General features: G+C 40.5%; 1 protein-coding gene across 1 annotated transcript in view; it reads right to left on the minus strand.

The window, feature by feature from the left end:
* Positions 1 to 25946, minus strand: part of cubn (cubilin (intrinsic factor-cobalamin receptor)) — a 97871-nt gene that overhangs the window by 7628 nt on the left and 64297 nt on the right. The window contains exons 49-63 of the mRNA XM_070852865.1: positions 23301 to 23472; positions 22045 to 22248; positions 19102 to 19251; positions 18821 to 18942; positions 17769 to 17994; positions 16326 to 16513; positions 8256 to 8412; positions 7844 to 7993; positions 7498 to 7683; positions 7164 to 7293; positions 6244 to 6461; positions 3859 to 4058; positions 3364 to 3526; positions 2182 to 2390; positions 1055 to 1199 (exon numbers count right to left, since the gene is read on the minus strand). Coding sequence (XP_070708966.1) covers positions 1055 to 1199; positions 2182 to 2390; positions 3364 to 3526; positions 3859 to 4058; positions 6244 to 6461; positions 7164 to 7293; positions 7498 to 7683; positions 7844 to 7993; positions 8256 to 8412; positions 16326 to 16513; positions 17769 to 17994; positions 18821 to 18942; positions 19102 to 19251; positions 22045 to 22248; positions 23301 to 23472 — 2620 coding nt within the window. The remainder of the gene's footprint in view (positions 1 to 1054; positions 1200 to 2181; positions 2391 to 3363; positions 3527 to 3858; positions 4059 to 6243; positions 6462 to 7163; positions 7294 to 7497; positions 7684 to 7843; positions 7994 to 8255; positions 8413 to 16325; positions 16514 to 17768; positions 17995 to 18820; positions 18943 to 19101; positions 19252 to 22044; positions 22249 to 23300; positions 23473 to 25946) is intronic.

Raw genomic sequence — 25946 nt, forward strand, 5'->3', positions numbered from 1 at the left:
TACCTGCTGCCACCCACTGACATGGAAGAGTATTTAATTACTCTGCCAGTCACTACATTGCAGGCACAGGCACACGACAATGGCAGATTATTTGTAGTAACTAAATCAACCTATCAACAATGCTAGCAAGGGTTGAAAACCAGCTTACAGTAGGCACCTGTAACTCACAGACACCTCTCTCTGGAAGAGACCGGCAGAGCAATCAACACAAATCATATTAACACTATTATCTTGGTGTCCGTGGTAAAAGAGGCTAAACTGGAAACACTAAGCTGGGTTAAGCTACAAAGCTACCCCAACAGTTACATCGGTTTGAACTAAAGGTATCAGGTTTAAAGTATTCTACACTCACTAGCAGCTTAAAGTGAGCACTGGTAAAGTGGAACCATTAAAGACTAAGAAATCAGAGAATGAACAGATGAAAACATATAAACATGGAGGGAGACTGCAGTTATGTATCTCATAAAGATAGTGGTGGATGTCGTTTCTGGTTTCGGTGGCTTCAGTGGACAAGCCCCGAGTGTTTCAGGGCACAGAATACTGATTCTTTTTTCCAGAATTTTCAAAACAAATTTTACATAACAAAAGAGAAGGGGGTAACAATTTGGGATCTTACAACTTATGCTGTAGTTATATATGTATGACCCACTGAGCAACAATCTGGATTTCTGTGAGGAACAAAGAGAACAAAGGGAATTTAAATTAGAAAAGACCAATGTAGTGTGACTGTTCATTGGTAATGAGGTCAGTTTGAAATGCAGGATAAATTCTCTGTGTTCCTAACAAACATCCAGATCGTTGGTCAGTGGGTCATACATATATAACTACAGTATGAGTTCTTTGTAAGATCCCAAATTGTTACCCCTTCTCTTTTGTTCAAACACATTTGCAAACATGAATACATGGATGATGTAAATACATTTGAAGTCCTAAATTCTTTCATGAAATGAATCATTTACATATATAAATATATTTTACATATATAAAACTATATAACAGTACTTGAGCGGGATATTTTTTCTCATGTTGGGTCAAGTTTACTGCAGGTACCTACTGGCGATCTGATAGGTGAAACTCAGGCCATTTCCTGTCATGAAGGTGTCAGACTTGAAGTGCACGAGCATTGTTCTGCTGTAGCTGTAGAAGTCTAATGGATGACCATCTGATGCACAGGACTTCTGTGACTGCCCATAGTCTCCCTGGAAAAACAAGATGCACCTCATTCAGATTAAATATTACAATACTGTAACTGTATGTGAGCTTTGTCCCATTTAATTTGGTTTGTTTAGGCCGGTGTCAAAGCTGTCAGTCAATCTCTGATGCAGACTTAACAACAAAACCTTGACTCACCTTTTAAGGTGGTCTTGTTTGTTGTGTGGAAGCAAATCAGAGTAACTACAGGACATTAGATGTGTGATTTTAGCATCAATTCAAGAACTGGATGACTATTAAATCCATCTGCTGATCATGAACTGTAGAGGAGAACAAATACTACTATAATGAAGCAAGAGCTGTGGTTCTGTACAGGATTAGCACCTACATTTGTCTGCTTCCTCTAAGCATTCAGACCAAAAAATGCACTATGTTAAAAAAACCAAGAATTGTTTTGCAACACAAAGGGTGTGATAGATAGATACATAGATAGATAGATAGAGAAAGTGGTATACTGATTCCTGAGACTATGTGTGGATTATGTTTGTATAGCCCCTTTGTAGACTTTTTGACCTCAGAGCACTCAGAGCACCTAGGAACCTAATAGGAACCTTGTATAGTTTCAGTATCTTGTCCAAGGCCTATTTGAAATGCCGCATGGATCTTCAGATTCGTGAATGACCGGCACAACCTCTGAGCCTCAGCCGCCACACAGCACTGACTGGCTGTGGCTTGGTGATAGAGTGGGTTGTCCCGTTTTCAGTGTATGAATAGGTGAAAGTGATCTAGTGTAGGCGTGCTTTGATTGGTTGAAAATGTTAGGCACGATACAAGTACAGACCAATTACATAAATGCACTGTATTCAAGATGCCATCAGACTTTTATAATATAAATTCTCTGAAACATCTTCCCACTGAGATTTGTAGTTGTCTCAGAATTTATAAGCCAACTACTGCTGCCTATTTGTCCCGTTGGTATCTTTTGTGTTGACTACAATATTTTTTGGCCCAGTCCCTGTCTGAACTCACCATAGGCCAGTCCTTCATCTCCAGGTAGTTTGCTGAACAGCTCTGGCTGGGCTGGAGCACAAAGGTCTGGACTGACAATTTGACGGTTTCTTGGGCCGGAGCATCCAGGATCCAACGGCAGGAGGTGTAAGGGGGATAGGCATTGGGGAAGGAGGGTGAAGTCAGGGTCTGGATGGTGGTTGTGGCATTCAGAGTCCCACCACAAACCACTGAGGGAAGGCAGATACACATGTATGGAAAATGCACAAAAGTAAAAGTGTTCAAGAAATATGTGACTCACAAGTTTCTAATTACTTGGGCTAGAGTGCAAGCATTTTTTAGGTTTTCTATTACAGTATAGAAATAAAATGTCAGCATCGAGCATGTTGATATAATTAAAATTAAAATATTTAACAGCTTCTTCGCTGAGATAGTCTGAGCTGAGCTGATATTCTGGGGGGAAATTTAAACAGTTAAACTGTTGTGCCACTCTCTGCTGTGATTGCAGTCTATGTAGCTGAGTGCAGTTGAATGAAGGCAACCTAAATAAATAATTCTCCATTCCCACTACATTTGGGGTGCAAAGCGGTACTGAATAAAAATACTTTCTTTCTTTTGATATGAAATTTTTTTTTTGATATATGAAATGTCTTTCGTCTGTGGGAGGAAGCTGGAGAGAACAAATGCAAACACCCAGTGAGTATTAGTAGTATAGTAATACATGTAGATTGTTCAGTTGAATTCATTAATGCTGTCCTTCCTTGGGCAGGAAAAGCTTTTGATTATGTACATTTTTATCTGCCTCTTTGGGACAACGTGGCTTTGGAGAATTTGGAAAAATAATGGAAGATGCCTTTCAGTTCTTCCATTATTTCTGGGAAAATCAACCCCTATACATAGTTAAGGGGATTCACTCAAACCACTCAGATAGCAAAAGGAAATTCAGATTACTACGCTTACCAATACACATCATGAAGCCAATTTGTCCATCCTTGTTTCAAAGCACTGACAACAGCAACAGCTGTGACATCCAAGTGGAAATTCCATAACAGCCATAACAACCTTGATGTTCAATCATATATGAATTATCTTCATATCTTTCGCTTTAAGGTCTTACATTTTAAAGCTTTTCAGATGAAAATTTAGCCTAGTTTCTGTAGCAAATGGAGAGCAGTGCAGAAGAGAGAGTAGAAAGTGTCTTACTTGGCACAGCTCTGTAGGTAGCATTGAAGCCTCGTCTCTGCACTGAACTATCAGTAACAAAGTGGATAGTCAGGAAGTTTCCGCTTGATACAAAATAGGAGGGAATTGAGTTTCCACAAAATGTCCCAACCAGAGGGAAGTGAATGTTGTCACCATCATACACCTGATAGAGGCACATATACATTAGAGGCATTACAAGATTATAGCAAAGCCATTGCTGTCATAGTATTATGGCTAATGTTGTATTGTCCCATATTGCTTTCACATTAGAAGACATGATCATTAGTTGGTTAGTTATCATAGTTATCACACTACAAAGCTTCATGCAGTATCTACTGCTTATAGCTCACAGATTTTTTTATGCCATTGCAAATCTGTAAGGTCCACAGCTGTTCCTATGATCTTAATTTTGCAGTTGGACATAACTACTTGCAAATTGCGAGGATGGCTATAAACTGTGTGATGGTCATATTTCAATAGCTGTGGGTTCTTTACTTTGACATAGTCGTAGTAGCAAGATGAGGAGCTCTCAAGCTCAAAGGAGTTGAATGTCAGGTTGATTGCCTTGTTGACTGACATCTCAATGGTCCACAGGCAGTCCATCCCAGGCTCATAGCGCCCATCCAGGTTTGGATCTGGAGAACCAAACATACCCATGGGCATAGACAAGAAGCCACCACATCCCTGCTCTGGACCTGCGGGGAATTCAGAAACAAACAAACCATTTCTTAAAACTCATAATGTGTTATACCACAGGCAACTTTACACTAACTTCACCAAGTAGGAAAATAATGTCTAGTAGGATTATTATTGCTTCACTATTTACAGTGAAGGGAACTGCCATTCAGTGTGACCATTTGATTTTACACACATGAAGATATAGTTAGGTTGTTAGGTGTTTTAACAAAAAAACAAAAACAAACATTTACTTTCAGATTAATGTTACATAATGAGTAATGTAATACAACACAAGTAAACCTAACTGAAATATACACTACTTCACTATTTGTCCCTTGTTTATTAAGGGACAAGTTAGTTGCATTTAGTTACATTCAAGTACATGTGAAAACAATGTCAGTAATGACAAACCTGAGAGTAAACCACCTAAACCGCAGTAACCTTGCTTACATTAATGATCGGAGAATTGTGGAATTATCTTCTAAAACGAATTGTGACGTCAAGCAGGGCCGACAGCGCATAGGTGAGCTAACGTGAGCAGATGTGCCTTCATCTCCAGTTATGTAGCAGTTAGTAAGTCAGTAAGTTTAACAGAAGAAATCAATTATCTATATGATGAAATGAAAGTAAAGTAAGGGCATCTCTTGATCAATGGGCACTTCCTATAATTCCAGGTGTTTTTTCTCTAAGAGATGTCAAAAACACCATACGGGAATGTGGACATCGTCTGGAACGTAGACGCTTGAAAGACATTCATACAAAGATGATCAGTGACCTGGATAATGTTTGACTCATACAGGAATATATAAAAAAGGTTATGTTCAATATCATACCCTGAATAAGATTCGATAATCAGGACAACACACAACAGAGACTGGTGTAGCCTTGGACTGGCCCCAGTTATGCTGCCACAGGCTTAGACTACCAGGGGACTCCCCGTGATGCACTGGGCTCCTCTCTCCTCCTCTCCCTCTCCATTCCTCTCTCTTTTTGTTTGAGTTTGGTCTAGACCTGCTCTTTATGGAAAGCGTCTTAAGATAACACTGTTATGAAGTGGCGCTATATAAATAAAGATTGATTGAGACTGAATGATAGATACAAAGGTGCCTAATCAAAGACGTTGTTGATGACTTCCCTCAGGGGCACAGGGGAATGTCTTACCTAAAGTACCAAAATGTCAAGAAACAACGCTGTCTAACTGTTGACACAGATTTTCAACAGATCACTGGAGCTGTGTGAAGTTCCTTCCTGTTTCAAATACTCAACGATTACCTCAGTCCCCAAGAAACCCTCTATCACTGGACTAACTGACAACAAGCCTGTTGCCCTGACCTCTGTGGTTATGAAATCCTTGGAAAACTTAGTGTCAGCCAACCTAGGAGGAAACAGGTGAGACAATGAGCACTGGCCAGGGATGTGTGCTCTGTTTCCTTTGCCAACTCAGCCAGTCCACCCTGCTTCAGGAGCTACAGATCTAGTTCTACACTGCAATCATCCAATCTGTAAAGTAGTCCGGCCAACCAGGTCAAGGAAGGTGGTAGGTAGACAGACTCGGCAGACTTCTTGAGTGCAAACGAGGTGCTTTTATTTTACAGTGCTCCATGAGATAAATCAAATTACAAAATACAAAAATTATTTACAAAAAAAACATAGTTTCCAAATTAAACTGTAGCTACACCCATCTCACCACCTCTTCACTCTGCTACCATCTGGCAGGAGCTACAGACTCATCAGAGCCCACACCTCCAGACTAAAGGACAGCTTCTTCCCAAAAGCCATCACATTACTGAACTCAAACCCTACTCACACACCTCAGGCCTGGCCACTACCCACAGACCTCATAGGTGCAAGCACTGCGGTCACTATAATGTGCAATAAATGTGAACATTGCAATGTTTGCACTACTCACTGCTGCTACTCTTTTATGCCTTTTTATTGTTATTTATTTATTGATGCACAAGTGAATGAGTGAATGAATGTGTGTGTGTGTATGTTACATAGTGTATTTCTAGGTTTTTTTAGCACAGCAAATTTTGTTGCACCACTTGGTGCAATGACAACAAAACTTTCTGATTCTGATTCTGAACTGTGCTGGTATTATGTGACTTTTAACCCCTGAAAGAATGAATGTGAATAAAGAATATAATAATGCACACTTGCACTATGTTTACAATTTACTGAAAAACAGTGACATTGACCTACCGAGTGTTTCGCTGTAAGTAGCCCTCCAGCCAATCCCATTCACTGTGGCATCTGTCCTAAAGATGATGAACAGCTGGTTGGTGGAGGAGCGCAGATCAGGTGGGAGCACTGCACCACAGAATTTTCCTAGCAAAGGTGCCAAGGAGTCCTGTCCATCGTACACTGCTACATAGTCGTAACGACAGGAAGAAGAAGCCTCCAGGTGGAAAGTGTTAAACCTGGGAAATGGAGAATATGAGGGGCTAGAAGCAGGTGTTTCTCTCGGCCTTTAAACATCATTCTTACCAACATCGTCACACAACTTTGTCACATGATTACTGGAAGGACCCAAGCACAACCACATGTTTTTACTGTGGTCACATGGGACTGTGGCCAAAAGTACAACCCTAAACCAATCTAAGCCAATTGTGGACCAATTGTGGAAGGCTTTGATTTTGTCAAAATCCAGATCCAAAATTTCTGTTCTTAATTGTTTTGTGAAAACTCCACAAAAATATGCAAACATTCAAATAAATGTTTAACATTTTTTTTAACATTATTTTTCTATGTGCTTTATGTTTGGTTTTCTTGAGTGACAAACAACATTGTATTTAACTGGGGTTGGTTATACTTAAAAAATAAAATAAAAAAGTAATAATGTCACACTTTCTTTGTTCCTTTATTCACTCTCTTCCTGTCTCTCTCTGTCCCTCCCTTCACTCTTTACATTGCTAAGTGAAGCTTGTAGTTTGTGAACACTGTTGAGAAAAGATATCTTTCCTTTTTACAAAAAACATACCAGTAGCCATGTGTATTTGGGTAAACCATCAATATTTCATCAGATTTAAAGCATTTATTGCGTTACAGAATGTAAAAATCTCCCTCTCAAATGCACTTTGAGTAATCCTGCAGTCCAATTAATGCAGTCAGTGCAGACTTACTTGAGATCCACCACTCTATCTGCTCGGACCATGATATGGTAAGTACAGTTGATGTTGTGGTGGTAGTTGGTCATAGACAGTGCTGCACTGCTCACTGTTCCCATAGTACTGTTGAAGAAACCTCCACATGCTGTAGACAGACAAACACACAGTACCAATATAGATATCTAGAAATTAATAGAACCTTGCCCCTAACTTAGTTACAGTGACTACAGTGGCAAAAACTGTATAACCAAATAGTCTACATTCTCCCCATATTTTTGTTTACTTCAGCTATGATGGCTTAATTTTGCTCATTCAAATATAGCACTCATTCCTGCTCTTCTTTACTTACGAATGGCTCTGTATTCGGCCATGAAGCCACTGTCTGTGATCACAGAGTCAGAGTAGAAGTGGAGTAACATGGGACCAAAGGTGGAGAAAGGCCCTGGGATGCTGGCACCACACAGTGTAGCAATAGCAGGGCCACTAGTAGCCAGGCTGTAGATCTTTAAGCCATCATATAGACAGGTGGAGTGTGCTAGACAACAAACAGACAGGTCACATACTTGAATAATTAACGGTTGGTTATCAAACAAAGAGTAGAAAACATTTAATTGCAAAACGTCCAAAGGCAGACAAGCCAATGTTTTGATTATATCAAGTTTCTTTCTCTATGTATTGCTAATGCTAACACTTGCCTTCTACTTGAAAGGTCTGAAAGGTGAGGATGACCACAGTCTGTTCTCCAGCGTCTATGGTGTAGTTGCAGTTGGAGTAGTCGGGGTAGTTGCCTGGATAATTTGTAGAAACCACACGACCGCTGGGAGCTGTGAAGTTTGCGCCACACCCTAATGAATGGAAGACATCAGACTTGCTTTGCATTTTTTTGGGGGCTGGCCACCGCATACCTCAATCCACACTGAAACACTCAAAAGACTGATTGAAGACTGTGTCTTATGAAATCAAAGACTGTAATGACAATGCAAATAAACCAAACCCTCTCATGTGAGAAAAGATTCATTCTGAACAAACACAGGTACCTAACATTCAAAGGTACTGTGGTGCTATTAACACTGTGACATGAAACTGCCTCGACTGCTTGCTTCTTACTGGTGCTGAAGGAGGCTGAGAAACCTCTGCCAGGGGCTTCAGTACCCTGGAATCGGATTGTGATGATGTTATATGGAGCAATGATGGGGCCTGGGGCCACCGAGCCACAGCCTGTTGACAGCAGAGCCTCAGTACTTTGGGTCTGACCTGACCACACCTGCAGGAAAATGCACACTGACTCAAAAATTCTTGTCAAATGGAACATTGCTTTAAAGATACAGTACAAAAAGTTAGGGATATTCGACTTTCAGGTGAAATGTATGGAAAATGTAAAAAGTGAATGCTACAGTGATACTATATGATGAAAGTAGGGCATTTAAGTAGAAGCATGCAATGGTAATTTTATTCATCTCAAACAATTTATTGAAAGAAAATCTAACAACAGTGGTAGGTATACCACAACAAAAAATTTCAATGTCTCAATAAGTTGGGACGTGGTCAAAGGACGTCCACTCCTCTCCTTTCTGTGACTCTTCCAGTCTCTCTGTATCACTGTTGCAACCTGCTGATGACACTCTGTGACCCTCTAAGCTCAGTGTCTGAGGACTTCCTGTTTGAAGCCTTGCAATGGCGAGGTGCTGTTGATCAACTGTTAGGTGTCGTCTTGGTCTCATGATGTCAGAATGTGAACAGCTTGATGAGGAGGACTGTTTAAATACCAATTCTAACTGAAGCAGGAAATGTATTGGTCGATTCATGGATCAAACCTGTTGTGAATTTTGCTGTTAATCTCCTTGTTAGAGAACAGCAACTTGTGCAAAAAGTACTGAGACACTGAACAGAGGCATTTTTATTTCTGCTATGGTGCATTCAAAAGTTTAGAGAAGGTCACATTAAGTTCACCTGGAAAGGTTAGAATGCATTTTAGGTTGGACTTCCGGGATGGCGCGGAGCAAGATGGCGGCATAGAGTAGAGCTCCTGAGTCGATTAGATAATAACTCCCCCCAAACTATGAAAATATTGAAAACGCGAATTTCAAACTGACAAACTATGAGTGGGGGACGAGGGCAGAGAAGTTTAAAGAAAACAACGATGTCCAAAGACCAAGAACACGAAGTTGAAGGCGAGGCGGCGAGCGGGAAAAACGACGACCCCAAACAGGCCCAGGCGTTACTCGAGGGCCTCGCTGCTATCACGAAAGAGATACGTGACCTAAAAACGGAGATAAAACAAGACCTCGCGACATTCAAAGAGGAATTTAAAGAGGAGGTGAGGCGAGAATTTACCCGCTTTAAGGAAGAAACTAACCGAGAAATGGCACAAAACGTCGCGGAAATTAAAGAGCAACGGAAGGATTTAACCGAGGCACAGCTGCGAGTGGCGGAGCTGGAGGAGTGGAACATGGAGGCGACGGAGGCCATCCTCACTCTGCTAAAACAGCAAACAAAACTTCAAGAGAAGCTGACTGAAGTGGAAGGACACGGAAGACGCTGTAATTTGAGAATTTACAATGTGGCTGAACGGGACAATGAGTCTGTGACGGAACTGGTGGAGGGGCTCCTCCGCCGAGAGCTCATGTTGCCGGAGGGAACCGAGCTCCATATTCAACGTGCGCACAGGAGTCTTGGAAAGAAACCGCCACCGGGTGCATCTCCGAGGTCCATTGTGGTCAACTTTCTTAAGTACGCGACTAAAGAGAGCATTTTGACTAAAGCCTGGAAAGAGAAAATAATAGTCGAGGGGAGGCAGATATTTTTTGACCATGACTACCCCACTGAGGTGATGAAGAAACGTAAATCCTACTCAGACATTAAAAAGACTCTGAAAGACAAAAAGATACGCTTCCAGACACCTCTGAGTAGGATAAGGATCCACTGGTCAGATGGGCCCAAGATCTATAATAACGCCGAGGACGCTGCGCAGGACATGCGGAAAAGAGGGCTGGAGACGGGCGAACGGCGCAGTAACGAACCTTCACTCGAGGAGCGGATTCGGAGAGCATCACCATGGCAACGCGTCGGAGAGAAGCAGGTGATAAACAGAGGGTCCGCTGCGCCTGAGGACGCCAATCAAGACGCGGCGAACAGAGTGAGGGAAATGCTGCAAGAGTTTAGAAGATGAGGAGACGATGAAGACTTAGGTCAACGGAGAGAGGGGGAGTACAGAGAGGGGAAGAGTCCCTAGAGAACCCAGATGGTTTAAATGCCTCCTGTTTTTAAGTTAAGGCAAAACGATGGCTGGGTAAGTAAACAAAACCTAAAGGGGGGAATGTTAAGATCACCCCCCCTCTCCTACAAATGGGACTTCTCTAATGTTTACATGTAAATCGACAGAGAGAGCTATTAAGCTAGTGACTGTTGGACTTAACTAGTAGGATGGGAAGACCTACTGTAGGTATACCCCAAACCGCTAGTGGGGGCCTTTTGTTCAGAAAAAGTCATCCCCCACTCCCACCAACAGGGAGACAGGGCCTACGGAGAGTGAGGCCCTTTTTTGCTGGGAAGTTCAGTTTTTGTGTTCGTTCATATTTTGTTCATGGGAAAAAGTTGGTTGATAACATTACAGTGGAGGGGCTAGGAATTATTTCAAGGGATACAAATAATGCAACATAATGATATAATGGTGGTGTCGCTCAATATTAACGGCTTAAACAATATCAAAAAAAGAAATAAAGCTTTATCTAAGTTTAGAAGAGAGAAAATGCAGGTTATTTTTCTTCAAGAAACTCACCTATCACAGGAGGAGCATGCAAAGTTTAAAAAGTTGGGCTACAGGAATTCTTTTTCCAGTTCCTTTGGGCAAACTCACAAGAGGGGTGTGGTGATACTGATTTCTAACACGGTTAAGTTTGAAATGATCAAAGAAGTTAGTGACAAGAAAGGAAGATATGTCATGATAAAAGGGAAATTAGAAAACCAATTGGTGACACTGCTCAATGTGTATTCTCCTCCAGAAAGTGGGAAAGCATTTTATAAAAAAGTTTTTGATCTTATGAATCTGGAAACAGAAGGGACATTAGTGTGCGGTGGGGATTTTAATGTGGTATTGAATTACGGGTTAGACACTACAAGTATGAAGAGAAACAAAAAACAAATTAATAGGTATATGAATACAATGATGTTAGAAATGGATTTGCAGGATGTATGGAGAGAACTTCACCCACTTGATCGGGATTATACCCACTACTCAGCTCCACATGCTATGTACTCCAGAATTGATTATTTTCTAATGGGTAAAGGAGATATACACAAAGTGAGGGAATGTAAGATAGGGGTGGCTGATGTTTCAGACCATAGTGCCATTTACCTAAAAATTCATCTGAACGACAAGAGGAAAAGTACAGTATGGAGACTTAACGAAGGCATACTGAACAATAAGGAACTAGTAGGAAAAATAAAAGAAGAAATAACCAGATACCGGGAGGAAAATGATAATGGGGAAGTTGACCCGGCAATCTTATGGGATGCCCTGAAGGCAGTGATTAGAGGGAAGCTGATTTCACACACAGCATTCTTACAGAAAGTCAGACTAGAAACATATCAGAAACAAATTGGAAAACTAAAAGAACTGGAACAGCAGCACAAGCAATCAAAAGATTCAGACATATTTAATCAAATTAAAGAAGTTAGGAAAAAAATAGATGATATCCTGTTAGAAGAGGTGGAAAGGAAAGCAAGGTATGTAAAACAGACTTATTACGAGGGGGGATCTAAAGCCACTAAAGCCATGGCTAGACGCATAAGGAAACAACAAGCAATGACTAATATATATAAAATAAGGGACCCTGCAACTAACACAATTCTATATGAACCAGAAGAAATAGAAAAGGTATTTGAGGAATATTACAACAATTTGTGTTCGCAGCCTACTCCTGCAGGTGAAGAACACTTGATGGATATTCTAGACAATTTAGATTTGCCAACAATAGGTGCAAAGCAAAACGCAATACTGACTTCAGAGATTACAGTCGAAGAGATCCAAGGAGCAATTAGTCGGGCGAAATCAGGGAAATCACCGGGAGCTGATGGGATTGGAGCTTCCTTTTATAAAACATTCAAGGAAGAGTTAATTCCACTACTACATGACTCATTTAACTATAGTCTCAGGTCAGGCAAGATCCCTCCCTCATGGAAAGAAGCTATTATTTCTATTATTCCAAAGGAAGGTAAAGACAAAGAATACTGCTGTAACTACAGACCCATATCGCTTTTAAATGTGGATTACAAGCTCTACACCTCAATTATTGCTAAAAGGTTAGAGACATTTATGCAGGATTTGATTGATGAAGATCAGACCGGATTTATCAAAGGGAGGCAAACACAAGATAATATAAGAAGAAGCTTACATGTTCTAGAAAATATACAGAGCAAGGGAGAAAGTGCAATTTTGGTAAGCATAGATGCCGAAAAAGCTTTTGAAAGTGTGAATTGGGTATTCTTGTATAAGGTATTGGAAAAATTTGGATTTAATGAGGAATCTGTGAATTGCATTAAGTCATTATATCAGGAACCTATGGCAAGGATCAAAATAAGTGGTAGCTTAACAAAACGTTTCAGTCTAGAAAGGGGGACAAGACAGGGGTGCAGCCTCTCTCCGAGTCTATTCGCATTATTTATCGAACTGTTAGCTCAAATGATTAGGCAGGAGGAAGAAGTTATAGGGGTGAAAATAGGAGGAACATAAAATAGGACTATTCGCGGATGATATATTGATATTTTTAAAGCAGCCCAACGAAAGCTTCCCAAAACTCATCAAGTTACTCGAGAATTATGGTGAATATTCGGGATACAAAATTAATGTCACAAAAACACAGATCTTGTCAATAAACTACTCCCCGTCCCAAGAGATAAAGGATACATATAAACTCAATTGGAAAGCTAAATCGATAAAATACTTGGGAGTAAATATCACAAAAGGAATAGACAAGCTATATGACGCAAATTACACTAAAATAAATCAAGAAATTAGGGGAGACTTGGAGAGATGGTCAGCTATTATTTTGGACTTCAGCTCAAGGATAGAGATAATTAAGATAAATGTTTTACCAAGACTCCTATACTTGTTTCAATCTCTGCCAGTAAAGATCCCACCAAAGCAATTTATGGAATGGGATAGATGGATATCGAGGTTTATATGGGGAGGAAAGAAACCTAGGACCAGATACAAAACTCTGCAGCTTACTAAAGACAAAGGAGGACTGGCTTTGCCAGCCCTTGAGGAATATTTCTATGCTGCACAAATCAGACCCTTGATATATTGGTGTAACAATGAGTATTTTTCAAGATGGAAAAGTATAGAAATAGGGCAGACGGACGTTGAAGTACGGAACTTGATAGTATACAAGGACCTACTTGGAAAATTAGGTAACCAATTGGATGTAATAACCAAAACTACAATTGAAATATGGAATATTGTTGTTGAAAGGTATAAACTGGAGAAAGAGATAAAGATTTTGAGTTTGTTTGCATTTGATGATAGGTTTGCACCTGGGGTAAATGATAAAGGGTTTAAACAATGGGCGAGAAAAGGAATCACGGCAATATGTACAATGGTTGAACGGGGCAAGCTGCAGAGTTTTGAGAAGTTGAGGGATAGATTTGGATTGGATAAACATGAACAATATCGCTACTTGCAAATAAGGGACTATTATGAAAAGGAGATAAAAACTGACACTGATAATGAAGTTGTTGAGGTATTCCGAAGAGCTTATGAAGGTAAAGAATGCAGAGCAATCTCAGTCCTATATAGAAGTTTGATGTCATGTAGAAAGTCTTCCTCTCTTTATATAAAAGAAAAATGGGAAAAGGAATTGAAAGAACAAATAACTGAGGAAGAGTGGTTTAATATTTGTAAAACGCAGTGCACGTCCACTAGCTCCAGGATCTGGAGAGAATTCAACTGGAAGAATGTGGTTAGATTTTTTATAACTCCAAAGATTAGGAGGGGAGTGACGTCTGTGCAGCAGCCATGCTGGAGAGCATGTGGTCACATGGATGCTGATCATACACATATATTCTGGTCCTGTCAAAAGTTAGAAGGATACTGGGACAAAATTTGGGGGGGGTTTAAAAAAAATAATAGGATATGACGTACCAAAAACATGTAAGATACTTTACTTAGGGAATTTAACACGAAACATAATACAAAAAGAGGATGAGTATCTTGTTAAAGTGCTGCTATCAGCCAGCAAAAAAACAATTACGAGAATGTGGTACAAAGTAGAACTGCCGACCCGGGAGCAGTGGATGTGCACTGTGGAAGAGATTTTTGTAATGGAAAAAAATCACACACAAACTGAGACTCCAAGAGGCACAATTTGAGGCTAAATGTGAAAAATGGACTGATTATAGAAGACAAGAAGAGGACACCACCATTACCATTTGATAAATAAGGACATTGATGTAAGGATGTGTGCTTAACTATGTATGTATGATGTACCCTGACCTGTAATTGTTGAAAGAAAAATGAATAAAAAATAAGTTTAAAAAAAAAAGAATGCATTTTAGGTTCATCCTGAAATTTCACCCGAAAGCCCAATATCCCTAACTTTTTGTGAGTAGTGTATATATTGTACACATCTGATAGGGTTTGGCCATTGGCTGTTTCAAACAACAATTAGAGGCAACTGTCTAAATGTTTGGAGAAAAATAAAATATCCAAACGTCATGTAAGCATCATATAAAATGATTGAAACACGTTCACACACACCTATATGGTAAAATATACATATACGTGCACATTAAAATCAGGAAAAAGACATTTTCTCTCAATGACACATGTTGTCTCCTCAAAGTTGAAGACAAACTGCCACAAACAAGCCATGAGATACAGCTGCGAAACTTGATGTTCCCCAAGTTGCTGTACCTTGTGTAGTCAAATAACTCAAATAACTAAAAACAAACAGCTTCAAGTAACGGAGACAGAAAACAAATATTCGTAGGAGAAGCACCTGTGGATGACACCACCCGCATCAAGTGGATTAATACTGCCTAATCATGTTATGCTCCTAAGTGGGTCCTTTGTGAGTCAAAATTTGGCAAGTTGCAGAGCTATTCGTTTTATCACTTTACAGCCAAGTAGTAAAAATACAAATGTCAACTAGATGGTTAAAGTAAAAGAAGAAGAAATTGGATATAATAATCATCCACTTATAGTGATCAATTTGACCCTGACAGATGTGATCACTGTAAGCAGGTTTGTATCAGTGGATTATATCCTGTGTGGCAGATGTCTATGGTAGCCTGAGAAGGCCAATCTTCCAAACATAGGAGAATTAGATATGTATGGGAAAACTTTGTCATTTGTAATTTGATAGAAATTATACAGATACCATAAAAACAAGACTTTTTCTCCTGTTGTCTCTACTCTTCCTTGTGCTTGTACTTTTTCCTGGCTTTCTTTCCCAGAACTCAGCTGGCTCCCTGCGCTCTACAGAACAAGCTGAAGGTGGACATTCTTCAACTTTGAAATACAAACATCTGCTGAAGGAAACCTGCTCCAATCTGTGCAACGTCTGTGATCTAATGCTATAAACATTAGAACTGTAACATAGTCTGAATTCATTGGGTTTTATTTGTGGTTAAACCAAAAAGATCTTCCAGATCTCTCTCTGTAGGGATCCTTTCAATAATGCTGTCACACACTTAGAATAGCAATCTGAGCCTGTCAGTGGGTAAAACAAGCACTCTGAGGGGAGACCATCAAGGGTTGCTGTGGCTCAATGGTAGAGTGGGTCGTCCCTCAGTCAGAAGGTTGGGGGTTCGATCCCCAGCTCCTATGGGTCAACATGTCGAAATGTCCTTGGGCAAGACACTGAGTGTGAAAGAATTATCTCCTCCAAATTACATTTCCTCCTGTGTGAATGGGTGAATGAGGATGTCATGTCTTTGAGTAGTTGAAATAACTAGAAAGGTGCTATACAAATACAGACCATTTACCATTACGCCACTTACTTAGAGGCAAATGCTGGACCAATTTAAAACCAGTCATTTCAAACCAAGAATATGTAAAAATAGGCCCAAAGATGGAGTTATCCTTTAACCAGCTGCATCATAGGTGTAGTTCTTCTCTTACTAGGCTTCAGAAATGCTTCATTTGAACGTGTCTCTGCTGTAACTAAGTGCTGGTACCTTTATATAGCTGCTCTGGCAGTTCCCAGTGCTGTCGGGAATCTGGAAATCACTGCTGAAGCTCATTTCCAAGTGGTTTCCCTCATGGGAAATAATCTGCCAGGAACACTCCACATTGGCAGGGAAGTTCTGGGGATAGTTTGGAGACTTGATTGTTCCTGCATCAGCATGGATCACCCCTCCACAGCCTGGCCGAAAACAAAAATACGTGACTGTACAGTGCTTGTATAAATTGATTACATAAGTGATAAGAACGAAAGATTTAGAAGGCTGATACAAGCAAACTGAATGAGCATCCTTCACAGGATTGCTGGTCTCATCCTTAGTAAGGGACAAGTAGGATGTGAACTATTTTCAGAACAGCTTGTATAAGCCTATGATTATTAGTAATTCAATGAATCTCCACAAACAATATAATGTAGTCATCAACATGTGAATAGTCTAATATACATTGCATTTTTTTTGTCTTGGGGGAACGGGGCTGTTACTACTAAGCTAGGCACAGGGTGTTGAGGGAAGCACAACATAAAGAGCTCCTGCAAAAATAATATCCATTAATCCATCCATTATCTATACCGCTTATCCGTCAGGGGGAGCTGGAGCCAATCCCAGCTGACTTTGGGCAGGGTACAGCCAGCCAACCACAGGGCCAGCACACAGAGACAGACAAACACTCACACCTAATTAACCTAACCTGCATGTCTTTGGACTGTGGGAGGAAGTCCGGAGTCCGGAGTCCGGAGTCCCCGGAGAGAACCCATGAACATGCAAACTCCCCGGGTTCAAACCGTGATTCAAACCTGGAACCTTCTTGCTGTGAGAGGCAACAGTGCTGACCACCTCACCACCGTGCTAAATTATTGTTATAATAATAGCCCATAGCATGGATGCACACCACTGACTCTAATCTCATTGTGACTCTTTTGTGTTATCCTCTGTATGTGTATTTTTTTTTTATCTTTTGTATCATTGGTCTTTTGTCGTACAGTTTCACCAATACAGGAAAAAAAAAGAGAGAATGACAATGGAAACTACTGGATGCTGTTTTCAGCCCAGAAGTCCAGTGACAAAGAGATTATTTGTATTCACGCTGTAAAGTGCTGGGACACAGACTGGGTCAATATCAATCTTGCACTGCTCATGTAGGCAGGGTGTCCCTGTGGTTACAAGATATTACGCTAATAATGAAGCATTGTATACTATGCTAACTATCATGACTAGACTAGATCCCCTACACTAAAAAATATCTTATGTCTTGATGTAGTTCGTAAAAACATATGAAATCAGTTATGATTTTGGGCTCAAGGGAAGATTTAACACTTACGCAGCAGCTGAAAATAGCACAGACAATAGCAACGTTTTGAAGCATGTGTGTGCTCTTCATACGCACATTGTCACAGCATATTACTATACAGCATGTCCATTTATCTAGTGCAAACCCACCTGAGGAATCAGCAGACCAGGAGGCAATGAAGCCTCCACGAGACACACTGTGGTCAGCCAGGAAGACCACAGCAAGCTTGCTGGATCCTGACTGGATGGTTCCAGGGGGGGTGGTCCCACAGTACTGGCCAATTACAGGAGAGCCAGGGGATCCCCCGTTAAAGATGGTGACAGAGTCCCAGCCACATTCAGAATGAGGTTCCAGGTTGAAGTAGGTAAAGGTTAGCTGGAGACAGGGGAGTGATAACCAAGGACTGGGCTTAAACAAACCACAGCAGGATCTGTACATGTAAACTGTAGTCTCTGCCTTAGCAACTACAATTAACACCAGCACACCGGTTCTTACATATTGAAGAGTTAAGGGGTGGTTAGCATATTTGTGCTATATATCTAAATTGGGTCAGTCTGTAATTTATCAGTTGGCCATGCTTTACAACTTGGGTGCAAACCCATAAGCTTAGTGACTGGGAAGTCTGGACATTTGGATTCAGCCAAGGATCTTGTTCACATTAAGTTTCATTTTGTACAAACAATGTTTATATTTCAGCTAATTGAACCCCTCTATTGATATGTACTGTGATAAGTCCCTCAGCATATGAGCAACTAAATAAGACTATGAATACAGAAATACTGAAGCAACAGTATCATGGTGAAACAACCCAGTCTCCCGGAAGTTTGTGAAAAAAATATCTAACACCCGAATTAGTATAACAGTAATAGTATCACAGTAATAATAAAGCACTTATAGGTAAAAATGAAATATAAAATGAGAAATAATAGCACAGCTGCTCCCAGGTCTTGCAGATGTCCTACTGTAGGTACGAAAAGATAAAATGATGAATGAAAATGGTTCTGAGGTACAAAAAAAGGGAAATTCATGTCTGCGGAGACAAATTAATAGATTAAACTTTGTGACTATTTCATGAACTTCTGTGAGAATGGGCTGGATGAAAGCAAATATGATACATGATGGTTAAAACACTGCAGACAGTATATCAGTGTGCATTGCTTCCATTCGTTGAGTTTATTCAATGCACCAGGAGCAGATTTACCGTGATAGTGTGACCAACTGGAGCCTCAAGCAGCCAAGCACAGCGACTGGGGCTGGGGTAGCTGTTGGGGTAGTTAGGACTAGATAACACCCCTCCCTCACCAGTCTGCCGGCCTCCACACTCTGAGAGAATGAAAAGAGAATTATCCATATAAGAACTCTGTAGTAGGACTGTTAGATTAGACACATACTACCATCTCTCTGTCTGTGACTGTGATTCATTTCATACTTGAAGTACCCTGCGGTTTATGAATTCAGTGGAGCTGTAAGTGTCTATCTTACCGGAAAACAAGTACTTGGCCTTGAAACCCAGGTCTCCCAGGGAGGCATCAGTCTGGAAATGGACCCAGAGCTGTGGGGTGAAGACCACAATGGGAATTCCGGGGATTGTCTGCCCACAAAATTTGGCCAACAGCTCCCCATCTGAGTCACCTGAGAAAGGGTGTGAAACATAACACAAAGACAATAAATAATACATCCATACATATCTTTTCAAGACCATCTTCTCCCTGCAGAATTGTGGTGGGCTAGAGCCTGTGTAGGGTGCACTGTGGACATGTTGCTAGTCTATCATCTACAGATAAGGCTGTTCAAAGTCATGATCACACCTGTGGGCATGAATCAATTAAATTGAAACCAAACCACGGGGGACACGGGGGAGAACATGCATGTAATGGCCATGGGTACCCTCAGGATTTGAAGCACATCTCTTTGTGCTGCTGAAAATAGATAGGTAGAGCAACAGAAGAACTTTTTCTAATCCCAGATTTATATTTTCTGAAGTCATTCTATGAGTGATTGAAAAAAAAGGGAAAAAGATTTTTGGCCACACTACTTATGCAGACAACAACAATCCAGTCTCTGTATCAGGACTTAATTTTCATTTTCACCATCCTACAGTGCTGTAGCTCTCTGGGTGCTGGGTTCCATGTTCAGTGTCTCCTCTGTTGCTTCAGGGTTTCCACACACTTTGATCAGTGCAATGAATCACTCTAATAGCCGAGCTTTCACTCTGTCAAACCTTCGTCAAAACATACATGAGATAGCAATGAACAGGCTGGTAGAAATGACCAATCTCATTCCAGTCACTGGCAGCATACAAAACACCTCAGAGCACCCTACTGGTAGAGGAACTGTAGTTTTTAAGTATTTAATGGAGTACTGTGGCATACAAATGGGTGGTGGAACATAGTTAACACATGAGGAATCTATATGCACTGAGTGGGAAGCACCTTATTAGTATTATACAATTTCATAACATAGTAGACGGGGCTTTGAGATGAAACAGGCCTGAGCAATTATCAATCAAAATATTTTATAAATATAATATTATAAAATATAAATAAATATAAAAATATTCATATTTTATTTTATTTTGTCTTAAAACTATAAAGACCATCGGAATGGACAACAATCTTCATGACATGGTGAACAATTAGCGGTTTGTAGACACTGAAATATGACCAAAACTTTGTCACTCATAAATGGAGTACATCAAAGAAAGGACTGGATTTTGAATAAACTTTTTAGATCAGCTCTAATATCAATCATTATGATTAGGTCTGGATATCTCCAAACAAAATACAAACCCTTGGCAATAAATAAATCAGTTATTTGTATCACTTCTAATGTTTATGGAATTCAGTGTCTTAGAGGAGACTCTTCCATTAATTGTTCAAAAAGTCCGCTTGGGGATTAACAATGTACAATTTAAGATATTAAAGCCGCAAGAGCAGTATGGTCTGATTTGAAGTCTCTTAGCCTGTCACTTGCAGTGCAACCTTTATAAATCTTGTGAATTCTAAGAGGGTGGTGTGTGATAAACATCTGCTGCGATCTTCAAAACACCTGTTCTGAAAACAATGCAGACTCTACAGCAGGGGTTGGGAACCTTTTTCTCTGAGAGAGCCATGAAAGCCAAATATTTTAAAATTTATTTCCGTGAGAGCCATATAATATTTTTTAACACTGAATACAACTAACTGCGTGCATTTTTAAGTAAGACCAACAATTTTAGAGTATAATAAGTCTCCTATTCTTTTTAATAACTTTGTTATACTGAAGCTAACTAATAATAAATAAAATACTTTTTTTTCTTTAGCGAACTCAGTGAAAGATTTAAATAAATCCTCCCCTCTTGTTGACCCTTTCATTGGCAAAACAGCAAGACTTTCCTCACGCAGAATGTCACCGGCAACATACCTTGCAATCACACTGAACTGGGATAAATGGCTTACATCTATTGACTCATCCAAAGCGAGGGAAAAGAATGGCGCTGCATTTATGTCCTTTACTTGTGTTTCCTCCACTTGACTTGCCATCATGATGGTACGATCGTGAACAGTTCTTGCTGACAGAGGCATGTCTTTTATTCGTTTGATGATCTTGTCTTTATCCGAAAAGTCGTCAATAAGTTCATTGGCAACATCAAGCATGAATGTTTTAGCGTACTCGCCATCTATGAATGGCTTTCCGTTCCTCACTATTGCTAAAGAAGCAGTAAAGCTAGCCGAATTCCAGTCACCTTGGCGGGCCCATACACGGAGTTACTCTGCACAGTAGCTCTTGGCATGCTTTCCTCCTGCTGTCCGCCGCTGGATATTTCAATGCAAATGTAGCATGGCGTGGGTCGGAGTGCCACTTTATATTTGACTGTTTCTTCAATGAAATTTTATCATTGCATATTAGACACACCGCAGAACCTGCTCTCTCTACAAAGGGAGAGTTCCTCTGTCCATTCGTCCAGAAATGTACGGTAGTCCTCATCTTTTTTTCTTTTCTTCTTGACCTTGGTCTTGGTCTTCGTGACCCGCGTTGGCTACCACGTTAGTCAATAAAAATAGAGGACCCTCCTGTACCCCGAAGGACAGCTGGGATTGGCTGAGCCACCCGCAACCTTGACCAGGTGCGGTAGAAAACGGATGAATGGATTAAAATGCATGAGAATGTTTTTATATTTGGAACGTTATTTTTAACACTGTGATTTCCAGCGGAATTATTCATTACTTATCGTGTTAAGCAGTGTAAGCTAAGATTTATCTGAGAGCCACATGCAGTCATCAAAAGAGCCATAGGTTCCCGACCCCTGCTCTACAGTATACTACATTACTTTTTGTAGTTCATAATTCTATGATGAAATCTACTTTGACAGTCAAAATCTCAAATGCATGAGTAATTACTTCTTTCAGTGCATCCTCGAGCCAATGTTGTCTGTGTGGCACTTACCTAATCGGAACTGGAGGTAGTCTGACTCACAGGTCTGGTGGTTCTCCAAGTGCAGGTCTTCTATCAGCACCACGATAGAGGAATTGATATGCTGTGGATTCTGGATCAACCACTCACAGTTGAGGTTGTTGCTGTAGTTGGACACTTGGTATCCAGGGGAAGTGAAGCTCCCACCGGCTGGGTTGTTCAGATTTCCACCACACTCTAACAAAAGGAAACATGATAATGTAGGGCCACAGTGAGTTGCACACACACAAAATTAACACACAACCATCCCATTCATGACAATGAGGGTGGAGGAGATCACCTCTCCAAATAACACAATACAATTCAAAACTCAATGTGTTTAACCTTTAAGGATTTATTGTAAAGTTGCTGTATCAGACTTGATTAGGTGTACATAATACCTGGTGACTGAGAATATTTGGGTGGTCTGCGGACTTATACTCAGACACACACGGTCACACGGTTCATGCTAATATGTAATCCTATAGTATTAGAACCCGATTCTTTCATTGACAGCCAAAGGATTTCAGCCGGAGAGTTCTGTCGTTCTCAGAAGCAGTTTATTCAGGTCACAGGTAAAGTACGTGTAGTGCTGGGCTCAGAGTGACAGAGGCCTCATGGATCTCTGTCAGTGAGCCCCGAACTCAGTTAGACATCTGCTTTTAAAGTGTTTTTTGGTCAGAGTACCGTACATAACTGTGTCTAATTGGCTGTTGGGGTTCGTGCGTCACAGATAGCACGACCCTGAAGTGATGCTATGATATTCTAACACTTGTGTATGTTGTTTGCATGGGCGTGTATCTATAGTCATAACTTTAGAATATGTTTTGCACAACACAAGCGCTTTTGGTTCCTACTTATCAGAACAGAGTGGCTGGTGCATTTCGTCTTTATCTATCTGCGTCTCACAACAAGGCAGAGTCACTTGTTCTGTGCGGTCAGTGACCTTCTCAGAACACACATCCACTCTCACAGGCAAGAGAGATTTTGCTCTTCTGTGCCGTCTCAGACTTTTTATGGTGGTACTAAAGTTCCAATTTAACAATAGGCTTCCTAATCATTGATGGAAAGGATAGTCAACAGTATTTGCTGTATATTAGCAAAGATTATTACTTTTTTATGGAAAAAAAAAAGTATAATGCTGTACCCTTTACTGTTAGGTGTTACCCTGTTAAATGTTTGGATTATTTTAAATAAGTTATACTATACATAGTTGTCCAGTTTAAAATTTGTACAAGGGAGCATCTTACCGGCAGCCTCCTCAGAGGAATATGAGGCCATAAAGCCACCACTGGACACGGAAGCATCAGTGTGGAACACTACAGTCATGGTGTTGCCAGAGGAGCGCACCTGGGTGCCTGCTAGTACTGTACCACAGAATCGCTGCAGGCGAGGTGCATCTACCGCCAGCCCATTCAGTACCTAGAAGGCACAGAGATTATTATTAAAGGGGAGTTTTTCATTGTTACTGTTAACTAGTTGTTGCTCATGCAGGGATTCTTGACTCCTTATTTTTGAATTCTTGAATCACTGGGTCCTGATCTGTTCTATATGAACACTTTCGTGAGGTAACATTTTTTCATGAACTGGTACTATATCAATAAAAAAAATGATTGATCATTAAGTGTGGGCTTACACTAAAAGGTTTGTATAGACCTTCAAGATTTCAGTCACAATGAAGTAAAATACTATCAAATGTCTAATGGTTTTAATTGACAGTTCCATTTAAAACATCAGCAGTTCACCAGGTCATCGCAAACAACAACAGCCAACTTATATTTTCCTACCCTTATGGAAGGGGACTACATTTAAATAATAATATAACTTGAAAATGAAAATATAATTCCACAATAGCAGTATAATTGTTCACATAGGTATGTGTTATTTGAGTAAAAATTAAAATCAAAACGCAATAATCCAAATGAGTGTGAATGATCATATATATGTAAAATATGTCTGACATTTAGTTTTCCAAGTTACTCTGCTGTACAGTTTTTTGCTGTACTAGAATAAAGTGTAATTGCACACCCCCTACAGTAGGTGGCAGTGGCGCTCCCATTGTCAGAGTGTGCGCAGGGAGTATTAGCTCTATGTGTAGGGTTTTGTTGTTGAGCATGTGTACACACAGCAGAGCGGGAGAAATGAAGTGCAGTGAACAAACCCTCAAGAGACCTCATGGAAAAATGTTTAACGATGATGAAAAGAAAGGCGGAGGTAATGAGACAAACGAAAGTCTCCCGAAAGCTAAGACGAGGAAATATGACGAAGCATATGTAGCGCTTGGCTTCACTGTGACTACGGTGGGAGACGGTGTGTTTACTGTGTCTAAAAATGTTGGCAGCGGACAGCATGAAGGCGTCACTTAAAGACATTACACCCCAATCACGCTGATAAGCCGCTTGAGTTTTTTCAGCGAAAACGTGCCGAATATTGCCAACAATCATCCCGCTTTGTGAATGCTACTTCAGTAGACCAACGAGCACTGATAGCATCTTATAAGGTGGCGTACCAAATTGCTTAGTGCAAAAAAACCCACACCATCGCAGTGGAGCTGATACTGCCTGCAGCATTAAACATGGTCTCTGTCATGCTGGATGACGTAAGTGCTGCAAAAATAAAAACTATCCCTCTGTCCAATGACACTATCGCCAGACGTATAAATGACATTGCTAACATAAACTAATTGAGAAGCACTGTTCTAGTGCAATAGGCCAAACTGCGTCCCCCGTCATTGCTTTTACATTTAAATGCAGTCATTCTCATTGATGTCCTAACTGAAGACCTGCGTTGTTGAGAAGACGGACAGATTGAATTTTCATTTTCATTTTGACACCATGACAGTGACAGTCAGCTTCTCACCATTTGTACTTGTTCCTGTACTGAACTGTATTTGACCTCTGTATGTCTTTAAAAATATCCCGTCACATGTTGTCACTGTATGGATAATTCAAATGATAATTCAACTGTGGAGGTGTGGGCTGGTTTTGAGCTCAGCTGCAATGGAGAGAGGTACAGGGCTGGCCCAGGAGATGACGCGGGAGAGGTAAGTAGCACCAGCGCACCTGGAAACAGGTGCAGTAAATTACCTCTCTCCCTATTTAAGGAGTAGCACGCCGGGACCCGAGAAGAGGAGAAAACACAGCCAGAGCAGGAGCTAGCGGCCAGAACTATTACCTGCCTGAACTATTGTTGCTCGCAAAAAATAAACAAGTGGACTGTGTACCGAGTCCGGCCTGATCTGTGTGTGCTGGAAGAACCTACAGAGCTAAGATCTCATGTTACATCAACATTATGCGGTGACAGTGTGACCCATCAGGCCATCAGTGACTGTCAGTGGTGTGCAGTATGTATGTGTTTGCTTTACTGATGCACCAGTCAGGGTTTTTTGATACTTGCCCTTAAGAGAGCCAATCGACACTGTTAAACCCACAGGGTATGCATTAATCAACCACCTGAACCTAAGACAAGGATAGTGACAAGGACTGAGCAGTGTGGCGCTCTCCAAGGCATATTTAAGAGAGAGTGACAGAGAAAGGAGAAGAGAGAGGGACGATTGCTCACAATGTTTCTGTAAGTTGTTAATCACTTAGGCTTTTCTGACTACTGCTATATCACTTTTTGAACTTCCTGTCCGAACCTGTGTTATTTACAAAATAGCGACCCACATGCCTGGGTGGGGCATATGGGACAATGTACAATCCAGTTACAACAGTTTCCTAGTTTATAGTGAAACATTGAAGATTGTCGTGTGAGCTATCGGGACTATTCAGTGAAAACTCAAGCTTTGAATAGCTTTGTTATTCAATTGTTCATGTTTGAGTTTTGTTGAGCCCCTCAAAAAAGCTTTCTATTTTATCAAATGATAATAATGTGCAAGTATTTGGATTATTGCATTT

The sequence above is a fragment of the Pempheris klunzingeri genome, chromosome 21 (assembly GCF_042242105.1).
Source record: "Pempheris klunzingeri isolate RE-2024b chromosome 21, fPemKlu1.hap1, whole genome shotgun sequence".
NCBI lineage: Eukaryota > Metazoa > Chordata > Actinopteri > Acropomatiformes > Pempheridae > Pempheris > Pempheris klunzingeri.